The following is a 16795-nucleotide window of genomic DNA, read 5'->3' as shown; positions in this document are numbered from 1 at the left end:
CATGGCATGACTACAATTGGGTCTAGGTGAGTGTGAAAGACTAGATTTAACAGTGACCCAGCCGCAACCCTGCCACAGAACAGTCAACTGCCAACACTCAGTACTCCCAGAGAAGCCTGGGGGTGGCAGTGCACTCCTGAATCAGGGCTACTATAGTGCTTCTTCACAAAGACTTTAATCTCTACTGTATGTCATTACCCACTATATAAGAAAGTATTCTCCTGTGAGCCACCCAACAGTTTGTAGTTGATGACTTTAGAAATGTTCATAGTCTTCATATATGTCATGGTACTGTATTATCTTGAATATATTCAGAATTTTTGACAATGTACTCTAAAATGCCTTCTGACCACTGTTTTTGTACATTATTAGTAATAAAACATTATTTAAAAAAAGTCTTTTGTCTGGCTTTGATAAACATGTATTCATCTATTTTCTATTCTGGAGTCTACAGTACAACTTCTCTTTAATAACTCTGCCTCTCTCTTCTGCTTTAGAAAAGATAAGACAGTAAGTGTGTGTGTGTGTGTGTGTGTGTGTGTGTGTGTGTGTGTGTCTGTGTGTGTGTGTGTGTGTGTGTGTGTGTGTGTGTGTCTGTGTGTGTGTGTGTGTGTGTGTGTGTGTGCATGTATACAGTATATATATACATAAATGACACCAGCTGCATTTACCTGATTAGTTTAATCTGGCTTCATAGATAGTCAAACTTAAGGTATGTCTTAAAGACATAAAGGCCTGGATGGCCTGTAATTTTTTACTTCTTGATTCAGACAAAATTGAAGTTATTGTACTTGGCCCTAAACACCTCAGAAAAACATTAATCTAATCATATAGTTACTTTGGATGGCATTACCTTGGCCTGTAGTTCCTCCAGTGAGGAACCAGAACAGGTCATTTATTTCACATGTAAAATAAGTCTTTAGGCCAGCCTTCTTCCACCTGCACCATACTGTGAAAATTAGAAACATCCTGTCTCAAAAGGATGCTGAAAAACTAGCCCATACACCTGTTACCGCTAAACTAAAATAGTGTAGTGTATAGAATAGTAGCCAAAAGCATCCAGTTAATCTCAAATGCTGTAGTGTGAGTACTGACAGGAACTAGGAGAAGAGATAATATTTCTCCTGTGCTAGCTTCTCTTCTCCTCTTAGCTTCATTCGAAATCCTTTTTCTTACATATAAAACCCTTAATGACTAAAATGCAATGTATTTTAAAGACCTCATATGACCCTATTATTCCCAAAGATCACCTCACTCTCAAAATGCAGGCTTACTTGTGGTTCCTAGAATGAGAGGCAGAGCTTTCAGCTGGTTACTCTTCTGTGGAACCAGCTCCCACTTAGAGTTCAGGAGGCAGACACCCTTTCTTCATTTGAGGTTAGGTTTAAAACTTTCCTCGTTGATAAAACTTACAGTTAGCACTGGCTCAGATGATCAGTGAACCCAGTATAGGCCAAAGCTGCTGGGGGAACTCTCATGCACTCAGCAATTCCCTCTCTACTCTACTGCACGCCCACTACAGGTTAAGAAAAAACAAAACAGAAAGAAAAACAATTATACCAAAGAGGTGCTGAAGGAACAGCAATATAATGTGTCACGGCTCCCCCAGTGATTCCCTGTGCTCCCTAGTGTTTCTGTCCCTTTGTTGCCCCCTGTCTGCTTCCCCAGTGTTTTCCTCTCCTGTGTTGTCCGTCAGTGTTTTTCTGTGGGCGTTCTCTCTCAGCACAGGGAGGCGCGGGCTGTGGAAGCTCCAGGCACACCTGCAACCAATCTACTCATCACACGCTGTGCAAGAATCCCTGCTCAACCCCCACTCGCTTCCAAGATAGTTACACGCCGTTTGTGTTCTCCGCCTGGAGCTTCACCGTCGCTGCCTCTGCCTCTGCCTGTCGCCTCCACCAGATCAGGAAATGATTCACTGGAGAAGTTAATTGCTCCGCTCCCCTGACTGCTCCACTCCTCATTCGGCCTGAGACCACCCTGTCTCTCCCCTGATAGCACCCCACCTGCCTGATGGGGTTGCTGTCCTTCATGCAGAAATTTGTGGCTCCTAGTCTCTCCTGAAACAGGTCTGGCAGAGCCTGCAACTCTTGCAGCTGGTTTAGGGAGAGATGACAGAGATCAAGGGATACAGAGCTTGAAGACTAGAAGAAGTGATGTCACCCACAATGTCATCCTCCTCTGCCACTGTCCAAACAAACATCTGTTGCTGGGGTGGAACTTCCTGGGTTTTCCACTCCTTCAACAGATTGATGTAGAACATCTGCTTTGGATTTCTCCTCTCTGGCATCTCAATCTCAAAAGTTGTTGGGTTCAACTTCCTCAGCACACTATATGGCCCCAGCCATTTTGCCACCAACTTATTCTCAACTGTTGGAAGAAGTACCTGCTGGTCTGGAGTGAAGGATCTCTCTTGGAGGAGGAGCCAGGGATTGAACCACTGACCTGATTAGGGGGCGAAGCACTCTAGATATACAGATAGAACAAGCACTGTATGAATGTGTGTGTGAATAGGTGAATGTGACCTGTAGTGTGAAGTGCTTTGAGTGGTCAGCAGTCCATTTATCAAAAAGTCTATCAAGACTTTATTGAGAAAGGACATAACCTGTCAGTGGAGCAAGTGAGAAGAAAACTGTGAAACATGCTCACTACCTACAAACACACCACTTTTCCAAAGCAGGCCAAGTGAAGCCTGAACTTCCACTCCCCAGCAAACATCAGTGGGCAACAGCAATGGGCAAGCTCACCGCTGGCTGGCCCTGTTCCTACATCTTGACCTTCTGCAGACCAGTCCACCAGCAGGAGACCAGCCAGCCAAGCCACTACCTTTATGAGGCCCATGCAGAAAGGAGGACAGCTGCATTTGAGTCCCTAGTGCACCCAGATCTAGAGAGGTGGGAGGGAGGGAGAGAGGGAAGAGACACTTTGAAAAAAATAAAAAATAAATAAAAATAACATCTGAGGGCATATATCAAAGAGCCTTGATGAAATTGCCAAAGGGCAAGTAAAAAATTATAGAGCTGCAAATAATTCAGAAATCTGAAATCTGTACCATATCATTTTGTCATTGTCTTGACACAGTCTAAACCAATATGGCTTAACCTATGGGGACCGCTGCTACTCTAGGTCCACCACTGATTTGGCCTGGTTTCTAGTCTCCCAGTTTCCATGAGCTGCCATGTTGAGGCACAGCATGATGATTGAGAAGCAAAATATAAATCCTTCAGGGCAATGTTAGAGCTCTGAAATACAATGATACAATCTTTTACTTCTTATGAAGTCCCAGCTGTTATGGCCGTACTGTATTTTTTGTGGTTTTTTTTCTCTTCTGTGTCTCCTCCAAGCAACACCATCTCTTCCATCTCCATCACGTCTGTCAAGGAGGGTGTTAATTGATTTCTGAGTTGGTGGTTGTTCGTTTAATTAAGTTTTTCTTTTTCTCATCAGCTGTGGAACAGCTCATTTTCAGTTGAAAAAGTAAGTAGTAGTAAGAAGAAGTAAGGGGGAAAAAATGGATTACTGGGTATGGATTTTTAAATATAATGTAACCTTTTTAATTCAAGCAATATAAGCAAAGTAGCATGCACATTTTGCACAGTTACAGTTAAACACTGAGCTTCACCCAGCAGCAGCAGCCTAAAACAATAGTTCATGTCCCCATAAGAGGACCTCTCAGTTTCAACTTTCTTCTGGGAGGGAAATCATAACCTGCAGACACTCACACACACACAGTGAGAGAGAGAGAGAGAGAGAGAGAGAGAGAGAGAGAGAGACCTAAGTGACAGCTTATTAGGCAACTACACAAAACTAGTATGTCCAATAGGTGGCACTCAAAGCCCTCAAATGGCAAGATAGCCCAGTCTCTGGTTAATGTGTTATATCAAACATGACATCACAAAATTGTAGTTAAATGCCACATTGCACCACAAACATGAAAAATTGGTACAATACATGTTGATACAAACATTTATTCTAGCTATCATTCACCAAAAGAGAGAAGCTAACCACATGGCAGAAATGAGGAAGATGCTAACTTCGCTAAAGTTGTGCACACTAGACATATGGCAACGAGTATGATTTATCTCACATCCAGGGCTGTTGGAGTAATATACATTAGTTAACCAGCTAATGTTCATCTGTGAGTTTTTTCACTTGCCAGATGTAACATCACAGCTCAGTCACACAGCTGTTGATGTGCACTTAACTTCAGAACACGCTAACGTTAGTTGGATGATGCTCTCTGTGATTGGTGGTGAGGGAGAGGGCGTGCTCTCTGATTGGACAGTTATTATTTTTTTAATTCAGTGATATTTGTAGTTTGCTTTCTCCTAGTCCATCATGAGCTAGATTTGTTTGGTTTCCCCAGTTACCAATTCAGACTGTTCAGGTGAAAATCCTGTCACAAACCTACACTGGTGGAAAAAAGTTTTCAGACACCCTTAAAATTGTATACAATCTCAAAAATTATGAGATATTTGGGGAAACATCTTTTTTGTGTTTCAAAAGGTGTGGCTGCATTAGACAGACACCAACAAATACAAATGATATTCTTTTGTTTATTGTTGTTGTTGTTGTTTGAATAAAAAATAAATAAACCATCACATCATCAAATGAATATTTAGTAGTCCTGCCATTAGCACACAGTAGAGCTCTAATCCTGGCTTGCATGTTCCCCACGAGCCTTTCACACTGTTGAGGGGTAATCTTGTCCCATTCTTCTTGAATTACTGCTTTTAATTCTTCTACATTCTTTGGTTTACGCTTTGAAACAGACCTTTTGATAATCCACCACAGATTTTCAATGGGGCTCATGTCCAGGGATTGAGCTGGCCACTCTAAGACCTGGATACAGTGCTCCTGCAGCCAAGTTCTCCTGGCCCTGGATGTGTGGTGAGGGGCATTATCTTGTTGAAACATCCAGTTTTGACCTCGATGGAACAGTGCACGTGCAGAAGGGGGCATGTGGGTTTCCAGAATGGCACAATACTTGGCAGAGTTCAATGTGCCATCACAGACAGTGAGATGACCAACACCAGCAGCACTCATGCATCCACAAACCATGATACTGCCTCCACCATGCTTGACAGTAGGTACTGTACATGCTGCAGATAAAGCTTCACCTGGCCTTCTGCGTACCCTCACATTATCAGGAGGAGGATAAAGCTGGAAACTGGACTCATCTGACCACAGAATCTTCTTCCAGTTCCTGGCTGTCCAGTTCTTGTGTCTTCCTGTGTCTCTCATTGATCAGGGGCTTCTTGACAGCCTTGTGGGACCTTAAGCCATGATCTGAAAGTCAGCCACGTACAGTGCAGGTGGAACACTGGACACCAGTTTGGTTTGACCACTGCTGCTGAAGCTCCTGTGATGTCAATCAGCGGTTTTCCCTGCAGATTAGGATGTGGTCATTTCTTGCTGAAGAAACCCTTGGATACCCAGATCTTGGTTTGTCTTCCAAGCTGTTGGTTCGTCTGTATTTCTGCAGAGTGTATCCAACTGCTGAAGGACTGCATCTGTACTTCCTGGCTGTCTGGCAGCAGCTGTACCCTTCCTCACTGAGAATCTGTGTCTTCAGGCGTGTTTCCTGCATTAGGTTCCTTGTTTTAGCCACTTTTGTCTCTGAAGAACTTTCAAATGTGCTGGCTTTATATAGACACAAAGCACGGCAACAGAAATTGTGTCTTTTAATAAAAAGCACGACCTTCATTAGTGGATCACTGGTACCAAAATGACCCAGTACTCAAAATGTCTTATGTATTTTTATGGAACCAATCAATTTAAAGTTTTTAATGGCTTTTTTAGGATTTGTTTAGTATTTCGGCTGTGACTGCTACGTACTACGTACTAAATCGATTAAATAAGGCATTGTGCAAGGAAATAAATGTAAAAGGCGCATATTGAGTGCTAGTTCAGTGTACTAGTACCAGTATACCATTTGTAATTTTATCTAGAACAGTGTAGGATATTTTCTTAGCTGATGTATGTAAAAGGCTGATCTTCAAAATAGCTATCAGATAAATGTGGTGAAGAAAAATGAATCCCTCTAACATGTGGTAGAGGTATAAAGTCACAAAAAATGAAGATAGTGAAGTAAAGTTCGAGTGGTCTCCATAGCTGTATGCAGGGGACAGTAGGCTACTTAAAATACTTCCAGCATTTATCAGATCTACAAAGTAAAAAAATAGATAGGCCAGTGTGAACATCGGTAGTTTAATAGCTCTGTAGTTTTTGAATACAAAATACTTTGAAATGTCTGATCTGTCCCAGCAGGCGGCGCCTTTTCTGCAGTCACACAGCGGGCCTTTTGACCTTTCAAACTTGCCGTAGTGTTGTGCAACATTTGCATTTAGCGCGAAGTTTAATGACAACCGGGCGAAATTTCTGTTGTATGATGAATTCATGCTTCTACAACTCTGCCATGGGACTAATTTCAGTTTAGCTGACTCTTGCTTTAAACACATACATGCTAAGGTAGTGGTCTACAGTTCGTGTTTTATAAAGTCACGGTTCAACAACCGCAGAGAGCCTCTGCTGTGGAGGCGGAGCGGGCTGAGTTTCTGGGTAACTGCGGGTAAACGCTAGCAACACAGAGGTGGTGACGGGTCTCAGCCAAGCCGAGGAATCAAGGAAAATGGTGAGTAAGATTGTTCTTAGTTATTTCCATGATGCTAAAGACAGCATTTAGGTGTAGTAACTTATGCTAATCCTCTTCGTGTGAAATGATAATTCTAGAGAAGGAGTCTTGCTCCCAGTCAGGTTGCTAAACGGAAGCAAGCAGGGGATTCCTGCGAAGATGAAGATTGGACGTACAGAACTGTAAGTAAATTAACTGTTACACAGTTGTTACATTGAGAGTCAACTGCAAAACCGCCTTATTGATTTGCAGATGGTAGAGACCCGTGCGCCAAACGATGTCGATAATAAGGTAGCTCGATGTTTTCTTGCTGGTAAGCATTTTCAGTGCTCCAGGCGATAGACTAAATACAGTCAGTGCTCCACATGAACTTATTCCATTAGTTCTAATTCAGATCTGAATTTATTCAGTACAAATACAAACTGATTTGTATTTTAAATACAATTAAACAGTGATTCTAGAGCAAAGTCACTATAACCTCAATAATATCTCACTGAAGAAATCTAAAATGTCAGTAAAATAGATAATATTCCTGACATCAAAATAGTGAAGTTTATAAAGCCTGAAGAACACAGTCAGTCAGTATGCATAGACCTTGTATAACATGATTGTAGACCATTACTGTGCATTCTTTGATTCAGCATCATCTGAGTCACTTAGCGAAAACAATAACAAAAGTAGAGAGTAGCTTCTTTCCCCATGAAACTTGTTTGGGAAATAAATGGTAAACAAAATAATGAGTGAGAATCAGTGTTTGTGAGAATTTATGTGGTTTGAATTGAAAAATGTGTATTGTGCAATTTACACAGGAGAAAAGAAGAAAAGGTGATAATGAGACAAGAGAGAACCATATTTCTCCCTTCAGAAAACCTCTGACACAGCTCAACGACCGGCCTCCATGTATGGATGGTGACAAACACGTAAGCATTGTTGAGCACTGTTGGGTTTACTCTTTGCATAAATTTTGCATGTGATTACAGTAGTGATTGCACTATGATGCCATGACTCGGCTCACTTGCTTCAAATTCTTTCTACAGGAAGCATTTATTCGAAGTATCCTCTCCAAACCGTTTAAGATTCCTATTCTAAACTACACAGGTAACATTTTTCTCATCACTGTGTTTTCATGTCTAGCGCATTACATCACAGTGATTTCTTCACTCGCTCTCATGATGATTGCCCACAGGCTCGCTGGGAATCAGGGCACTTGGTCTAAAGCGTGCAGGAGTAAGGAAAGCGCTTCACGATCCCTTCGCAGAAGATGCTTTGGTTCTTTATGAGCCTCCGACTCTGAGCGCTCATGACCTGATCAAAGCTGACAAGTACGTCCAAAACACATGGATTCCTTCCTCCATTAAACAGAATTAAGATTCAAATAAGCTTTATTGCATGACAAGCCTATATTTGGCAAAGCAGTGCAGAAGATTATTAACACTGACAGATGATTAGCAATAAATCTACAGTATCAAGTAAATATCAACCTCCAATCTAATATAAGACATTAGACAACAACCACATTCAGTTCAATTAAAGTTGTTTGTAATGTTTAGTAGGAATGAGTCAAAGAGATCCAGATAAGAAAATCTGTTTGGGTTAAACAGAATTCTAATTTACCTTCATTCCAGTATTTGATGGTTTATTTGGCTCAGGTTGTTTGGTGTCTGAAGCTCTGCCCACACACAACAGAGCTTCAGGATCAGCTGGCAGAAGGCACGCTTATCTTTGTTCAGCTCTTGGCACAGAGGGCCTTACACTGGCAGGAGTGGCAGTCACTAGATTGGGGGTGTTTATAAAATTTGACAGCTTGCATTTGAATTTCATTTATTAAAGGGCATATTTTATTGCTTAAATCTCCATGCAGAGCTTTGAGCAGATGTTTTCCAATTTAGGGAGGTCTTGGAAGATTAAATAATCTCTTATTTGATCTCCATTGAAAATGTTTGATTGTTACTTAAAGCTGCATGAGCCAAGTTTGTACATTAGCTACTCAAAATAGAAGCAGGTAAATGGTTGAAACTAGTACCTAAGCAGAAAGTTCAGCTCTCCCCAGACACAGCAGTCATTCTCTTTAGGCAAAGAGACAGTTTTAGTGTACAGAAGCCGCATAACTTGAAAAAAGTTGCATTAAATAATGGCAGGAAGAACGGTGCCCAAACCATTGTATCTTTGAAATAAAAAGTAGAAGTGCAAAATCATTTAAAGAAAGCCTCATTTTTTTGATGTATGTTTGTTGCAGTGCCAAATGTTGCCTTTACTGGCTTTTAAGGAAAAGAAATGTTTGACAAGACCTTTCTTTTTCCTGTCCAGGGAAAAAGTACCTGTCCATGTTGTTGTGGATCCAGTCTTAGGAAAAGTGCTCAGACCCCATCAGAGAGAGGTAAACATTTTTTCTCTTTACTGGGTGAAATGAAAATAAAATGATAATAAGATACACAAATTTCCATATTATATTTATGGTAAACATCTATTTGAGATGTAGAACCTTTAGTAATTGAATTGGCCTTGTGTTGTCTCTCTTCAGAAACATAAAAACAGACTGAGAAGTCAGTTTACTCTTGACCTTAGAAATAGCAGATTGACAAGAGTCAGTCTCGACAAAGGTCCACTGACAGGCTTTTTCTGTGGTTTTTAATCACTTTTTCATCCATGAAATGTGAGGAAGACCATGAGATGCATTTGGAAATTCTAGGAAAAGAAAGTTGATGTACAATAATATTTTTTCTCTTTGAAATTAAAAATGGATGTCTCTAATTTCTTGAGGGAGTGAAATTCCTGTGGGAGTGTGTGACAGGCCGACGCATCTCAGAATCATATGGCTGCATCATGGCTGATGAGATGGGCCTGGGGAAGACTTTACAGTGTATCACTCTCATGTGGACCCTGCTACGCCAAAGCCCTGATGCTAAGCCAGAGATAGACAAAGCCATCGTGGTCTCACCTTCCAGTCTAGTTCGCAACTGGTACAATGAAGTCGGAAAATGGCTGGGAGGACGCGTGACACCAGTGGCCATCGACGGAGGTTCAAAGGATGAGATCGATAGACAGTTAGGTAGTTTACCTCCATTTGTCCTATGAATATCCACAGCTTATGGCAGTCTCACTCTTTGACACCTTGCAGTGGGCCAGCGCTGGTCAAGAGGAACCTTCATTCTTATTGTTTCACTAGAGTAAATGTTGGGGTTAGCTTGAAGTTAGTGCACAGACTTGCTCTTAATAAAGACTTCTGCTTTACTCCGATCAAAGGCCACTGCCACTTTTACATTATGAAACATACAAGGCAAGGCATCCCTTAGGATAACTGCATTTCTCAGTAGTCAGCCCATCATATGTGTGACCTGTATTGTCACCCCTCTTTGCTTTACACACTGTAGCACCAATCTAAATTAAAACAAACCAAATCAATCAACATAACAAAGAAAATATTTTTGCTACAGGGGAAGTTAGGCCCCGTCTCTTACTAGCAGAAACTTGAGAGGGCTCAATTTGTGAACCTCTACAGAGGAGTAATAGAAACTATCCTACCTGGAAACATCACAAACTGGCGTGAGATGTACAAGGCCCGGGACAGGAAGGCCTGCACAGGATACTTAAAGACAATACCCATCCTGCTGCTGTCTGGCAAATGAGACTCTATATAATTTTATATTTATGCCTTGTCTGTTGCCTGAATGTCTCTTTAGGCAACAATGGACCTTTTTCTTCTTGCAGCATCATATTTAAGTTTCTTGTGACAACATACCAACTTGTGTTATAATGACAAACATTTGTTTCAACTAGATACATTGGTTTTATTAAATACTGAGCAATTGCTTGTTTCTGTGATTTCTAGTGAACTTCATGTCTCAGCATGGTTTGAGAGTCCCGACCCCAATCCTGATCATTTCATATGAGACATTTCGACTGCATGCTGGGGTTCTGCACAAAGGCAAAGTCGGACTTGTCATCTGTGACGAGGTATTTCATTTTATTCATAACACTTTAGAACTCTTAAGGACTGTTGTCTCAGTGCTGTAACATTATATTTGTGCATGCGTAGGGCCATCGGCTGAAGAACTCAGACAACCAGACGTACCAGGCCCTGAATGCCATGAGTGCCCAGAGGAGAGTGCTGATATCAGGCACTCCCATCCAGAATGACCTGCTGGAGTACTTCAGCCTGGTCCACTTTGTTAATGCTGGGATTCTTGGTAAACAGCCTTACACGCACAAAACAGGCTAGAACACATTTGTGATGATATTTATTATTTATTTATTTATTTTCACCCTGATTGCAGGTACAGCCCAGGAGTTTAAAAAACGTTTTGAGCTTCCTATCCTCAAGGGCAGAGATGCAGATGCCAGTGATAAAGACAGACAGACAGGAGAGGAGAAACTCAAGGAACTGATCAGCATCGTCAACAGGTGAGTGCCTGCCATGGTTTTCCTGTTTAAATTGATTCAATTGATTGCTGATTACTGCTTAATTTGTTTTTGCCTTTAAATTGTTTAACTTGAGTTAAACATTTCAGGAAGCCTTCCACAAGCTTGTAGGAGTTTTTTCCTCCTGACGTAACTGGTGTAACTGAGTCATGTTTGTAGCCCTCTGCTCACACGTGCCCTTTCAGTTCTGCCCATAAATGTTCTGTTGGATTGAGCTCAGGGCTTTGTTACTCCAGTTTAACTTCCTGGCTGATATCTTGAGATGTTGCTTCAAAATATCATGATACCATCTTGTTGTGTGACGTGCACCAGTCCCTCCTGCAGCAAAACACCCCCACAACATGATGCTGCCCCCCAGTGTGTCATAGTTGGAATGGTGTTCTTCGGCCTCATTATGGCCAAACAGTTTTTTTTTTTTTTTTTGTTCAGACCACAGGATATTTCTCCAAGATATAAGATCTTTGCCCTCACATTGTAGGCCTTAAAATGCTTCCACAGGAACACCCTAAATTGACTCATACAATGTCAGTTAGCCTATTAGAAACTTCTTAAACCATGAGACCATTCTTTGTAATTTTCCCAGCTGCAACAGTCAACTTAGTGTACAAAAACGTCTGACCCCCTGGAATTGTGTTATAGTGAATTAAGTGTCTGGAATGTCTGTAAATAATTGTTGGGAAAATTGCTTGCATCATGCACAGAATAGATGCCCTGACTGAGTTACCAAAACTATAGTTTGCTAACATTAAACAGATTAAACAGTGAGTTTCAATGATGTCAAGCTGTATGTGTATGTATGACTGACTGTAAATTTGTCAACCATCACAGAGCACATTTTTCAAAGTAAATTATTATATCTTAATAAACAGTAACTGCTAACATATAAAATGTGATTGCATTTAACTGTATTTTAAGTTTAATGTCCCTCTGTAATACTGACCATGTCCTGCCTTAACAGGTGTTTGATTAGGAGAACATCTGATATCTTGTCTAAGTACCTTCCTGTGAAAATTGAGCAGGTTGTGTGTTGCAGGTTGGTTGATTCACTTGTTTTTTTTGAGATGGAATATTCTTGTAAAATTGTCGATCGTTTGCATGGAAATGGATATTAGTTTTTAGTAACACAAAAACCTTATATATACGCATACATCTGAGTTTCAGTACCAATACCTTTTTTTTTTCATTATAAAATTAAGCCAGATTTTTTGTTGCATGTTAGTTTATAATGCTGCCTTAAGACAAATATTTAAAATATGAACTTAATCTAAACATGCAGAAATGTAATAGCTGTGGTTGTTTTCCTGCAGACTGACTCCTCTGCAGACAGAGCTCTATAAGCGCTTCCTGAGACAGGCCAAACCTGTTGAGACATTGCAGGAGGGAAAAATAAGTGTCTCCTCCTTGTCCTCTATCACGTCACTGAAGAAACTGTGCAATCGTAAGTGCTTAAACCAAATATAATGCACTGTTATACAATGTTGCACCTGTGGACATAAGCTTGATAAACAGACTGTTTTAGAAGCAAAGTTTCCCAAAGTTCTGGCTCAAATGTAAACTTTATGGGAAACTGAGGTTGAGGATATCTAACTAGTTTTCCTTTATTGCATGTATCCATGTGCTTACTTAGAGTCATCTGCTGCCTGAAAAAAATACTAACCACTCTTGTGTATCCCAGACCCAGCACTTATCTATGAGAAGTGTGTGGAGGGTGAGGAGGGCTTTGAGGGGGCACTGGATCTGTTTCCACCTGGCTACTGCACTAAAGCTGTGGAGCCTCAGCTCTCTGGTAAGTCTGTCCAATACAGCTCAATACAGCCAGGAATATCCAGCATGATGGCTCCTACTGACTCACTAGAATAACTGAGAAGTAATCTGAACCTGGTCAATATGTGTGGCGTCCTCATTAATGGAAAATTATTATCCTTGCATTCATTTTAGTAGAGGTTATGAATTGTCAGCTGGGGCTGGGGAGCTGACAGACAAACCTTTTTCATACTATTGTTGATGAATGGTCTAGTTGGATTACATGTGGACAGGTCTGTTTTTCTTTTCTACCTCACCATCACAGTTAAACTGAAATTAAACCACATGTTTTTTTTTTGCTGCTACAGCATAGATTCAAAAATCACATCTCCTGTGTTCTCCTCTTGGAAAAAAAATCTGAAAATCAAAAGGGAGAAATGTATATCTTAGATTATTATTAGATTAGATATGTATATGTAAAAAGCAGCAATGTCAGTACTACAAGCAAATGGTCTCACTGAATAACAACTAGAGTGCAGCTTGTTCCACATGATGCTTATGCTTAAAATGAATATGGATGAAATGTGGCTGTAATCAATGTTTTATATTATCAACTGATCGCATGAATTTTTGCATGTGAAAGGTGTTGCTAATAATGACAAATGTAGAGAGAATTACCACCAGCTACTCAGTTTCCCTCATGCCTGTGGAGCTTTTATAGTGTCTTTCAGCTCAATTATTGTTGGTTCAGTTTAGTTTTCAGCAGCATGCAGCTGTCAGAAACTAGTTGATGAGCATAGTGGAACATTTAGGAGCTTTAGGAGGAGATATTTTCTCAGAGTTCAAAGGAGAGTGAATACTGGTGGACGCATATACGGCTCAAAATGCAAATTAATGTTACTCTCTGTCTGCTGGATGTTAAATGAGCAACTGTTTGCTGTAACAAATTATACAGTGACAGGCTTCCTCTGCACCAAAGTGGACAAAAAAACCAGTTATTCCAGGTTTAATAATTGTGATGTATCTTTAAAATGTAACTTGAATAAAGTGTTTAATCATTTTATGGAAGATATTGTTTTCTTATTTGCAGGGAAAATGCTGGTTCTTGATTACATCCTGGCAATAACAAGGACAACAACTAGTGACAAAGTGGTGCTTGTCTCCAACTACACTCAAACACTGGACCTCTTTGAAAAGCTGTGCAGATCTAGAAGGTGATTTTTGGGAAACTACTATTTGATTGTGTTTGATTTTTCACTCAAAGTGAGTAACATCCATCATCTTGGTCTTTAACAGATACCTCTATGTTCGACTGGATGGCACAATGTCCATCAAGAAAAGGGCCAAGATTGTGGAAAGATTCAACAGTCCCTCTGTGAGTTTAGAACTCTGCTTTAAATGACACTGTGAGCTTTGAAAAGCAGTTGACGAGCATCTGAATAAATCTGTTTCTCAGAACCCAGAGTTCATCTTCATGCTGAGCAGCAAGGCTGGTGGATGTGGCCTGAATCTGATTGGTGCTAATCGCTTGGTGATGTTTGATCCTGACTGGAACCCAGCCAACGATGAGCAGGCAATGGCGCGGGTGTGGAGAGACGGACAGAAGAAGACCTGCTACATCTACAGACTGCTCTCTGTCAGTTCAATAGACAAAATAAATGACTGTTTGCATACTGATTATTATTCAAAAAAGTCTGGGTTCTCATATAAGATGTGTCAGGGCAGCAGTGTGCTGCATACTTCCACGCCTGACTTGTGTCCATGTGTTTACAGACAGGGACAATCGAGGAGAAGATCCTGCAGAGGCAGGCCCATAAGAAAGCTCTGAGCAGCTGTGTGGTAGATGAGGAGCAGGACGTGGAACGTCACTTCTCTCTGGGTGAACTCCGAGAACTCTTCGCTCTCAACGAGGAGACCGCCAGCGACACACATGACAAGTAAAAAAACTAAATATTCATTCAAGTTGTTTATGTTACTCACTCTGCTGATTCCACTGAGAACTGAATTAACTTTACAAAGATGGTCAGACAATCCCAAATAACTCCTCAGATACATTAAAATTGATCCAGAGAGTCCTGAGAGATTTTTTTCCCCTTGTTCTTACAAAATCCATATCTTGTGAGCACAAATGGTGTGACTGGCAAAGACCACATGATCTATAGAACAGAAAAGACTGACATAAAAACACTATTTTATGTGTATTACCTGCAGTTTTTTGTAAAATCAAAACTCCATTTATGGTGAGAATTACCAGTTTTTACCAGTTAAATTCAGACATCAAGGCTGTGTCATGTTAGCAGAATAAACTCCTATCCCTATCATTATCCTACAGCTCTCTCTGATACAGAATACAAGATTTATTTTTTATCTCTAAATAACCATTTTCAGCCTCAAGATTGTTAATTCTCTGGTTATGAATGTGTGTTAAACTATCTTGTTGGGACAAATTTGTATTGAAATCCTCAATAGTGTTAAATATGTATTTAACATGCTGGTTGACATCAGTGACAGTGGGCTAGTGACACTGATTGGCTCTTATTCTGTAAACTGTTATTCCATAGGTACTTATATAGTATTATTATATATAGTTTCTGTTGATATGAGTAAATAAATCTTAATATGAAAAATTACACCAGGGGCACATAACATTCAGTGTTTATATCTTCACAATGAGAGAAATATGTGTACATTGTTTTTGTCTGACCTATAAAGCTGTGCTGATGCATGGTTCTGTTTCATAAATCTCAATGAGGTGTAACAGGGTGCGCTATTTCACACTCAAAGTTAGCCAAAACTAATCTTCTGTTTTCTATATTATGATCGTGACTTTGTCAGTTTACTGAAAGATTTTATCATTTTTATGCCCATGTCTCAGACTTTACATGCTGATAGGAAAATTCACTGGGAGCTGCCTCTGGGGCTTTATGTAGGTCTCTGTACAGTATTATCATCCTCTGTTGGACCTGACAGTGCAACCCCAGCATTGTAGGCTGTGATATCATCCTGTCTACTATCAATGACTGTCATGTCCCCTCCACAGCCTCTCATATTAGTAATGGACATGTGTAGTATCTAAGTTCACGTGGACTGAACCATTCCCCATAGTACACTGTAGCACTGCTCTGATGACACATCATTAGCAGCTGTACTATTAACATATTCTGATATATATTAGAAAATACTCTAATGACCTCTGTCTGTATGCTTTCTTTACATGTCATACATGATGTATCATCATAATGTGTGTCACTGTACTAAGACAGCCTCTCCTTCCTTTTGTGGCATTGTTAGGTTTCGCTGTCAGCGCTGTGTGAACGGCAGAGAGGTTCGGCCTCCTGCAGAGGACTCTGACTGTACCAGTGACCTTTCTCAGTGGAACCACTGCTTCAGCAAGAAGGGCTTGAGGGACCAAGTGTTGAAGGCCTCCTGGGACGCTGCGGTCTCCTTCGTCTTCCACCAGCGCTCTCACGAGGACCAGAGAGGTGTACTATAGCAGGAGGGACACAACAGACTTTCTATCAAACTACCATCTGTATATACTCATATTTATTTGTTGAGTTTTTCTGTTGACTTTTCTTATTAAAGCAGAAGGAATAAAGGAGAATTGTCTGTAATCTATCCATCATGAATGCCCTAGTTTCATATAAATAATTGCACCTACAGGACTGGGGAAAAACATGCTAACACTGATAATAGATTCACCAACTGTGCACTTTCATTTTTACCTATACGCTGAACTGTGCCATTGCATATATACCCAGCTGTCTTTCAGAAAGTAGGAGCTGGTATCAGCTGAGACTCACAGCTGATTTTAGGGTTAAGGGTTTAGTTTCCTGGCCCTGTGATGGATTGGCAGTCTGTAGGGTGTACCCTGCCTTCACCACCAGTGTCACCAGTGTCAGGCTTGGAAAAAAACATCTCTGCAAGAAGAAACATGGTGATCCTGAAGTTTTCAATTTTGATCAACTAAATTTTACCTTTAAAATTAAATGGTTGATT

At 40.6% G+C, this 16795-nt stretch overlaps 1 protein-coding gene across 1 annotated transcript; it reads left to right on the top strand.

Moving 5' to 3' along the window:
• The first annotated feature begins 6346 nt into the window (after positions 1-6346).
• LOC108896959 (RAD54 like) lies at positions 6347-16395 on the top strand. Its single transcript, XM_018696308.2, has 18 exons — positions 6347-6634; positions 6733-6816; positions 7444-7554; positions 7672-7732; positions 7821-7956; positions 8942-9011; positions 9395-9683; positions 10464-10588; positions 10671-10821; positions 10909-11035; positions 12012-12086; positions 12361-12491; positions 12729-12839; positions 13887-14010; positions 14093-14171; positions 14253-14432; positions 14570-14733; positions 16088-16395. Exons 1-18 carry the CDS (start codon positions 6632-6634, stop codon positions 16287-16289), a joined length of 2223 nt encoding a protein of 740 aa, XP_018551824.1. The 5' UTR covers positions 6347-6631; the 3' UTR covers positions 16290-16395.
• The last annotated feature ends 400 nt before the right edge of the window (positions 16396-16795 follow it).

Source organism: Lates calcarifer, linkage group LG17 (genome assembly GCF_001640805.2).
Source record: "Lates calcarifer isolate ASB-BC8 linkage group LG17, TLL_Latcal_v3, whole genome shotgun sequence".
Taxonomy (NCBI): Eukaryota; Metazoa; Chordata; class Actinopteri; family Centropomidae; genus Lates; species Lates calcarifer.
This window is presented reverse-complemented; position numbering and strand designations above follow the sequence as displayed.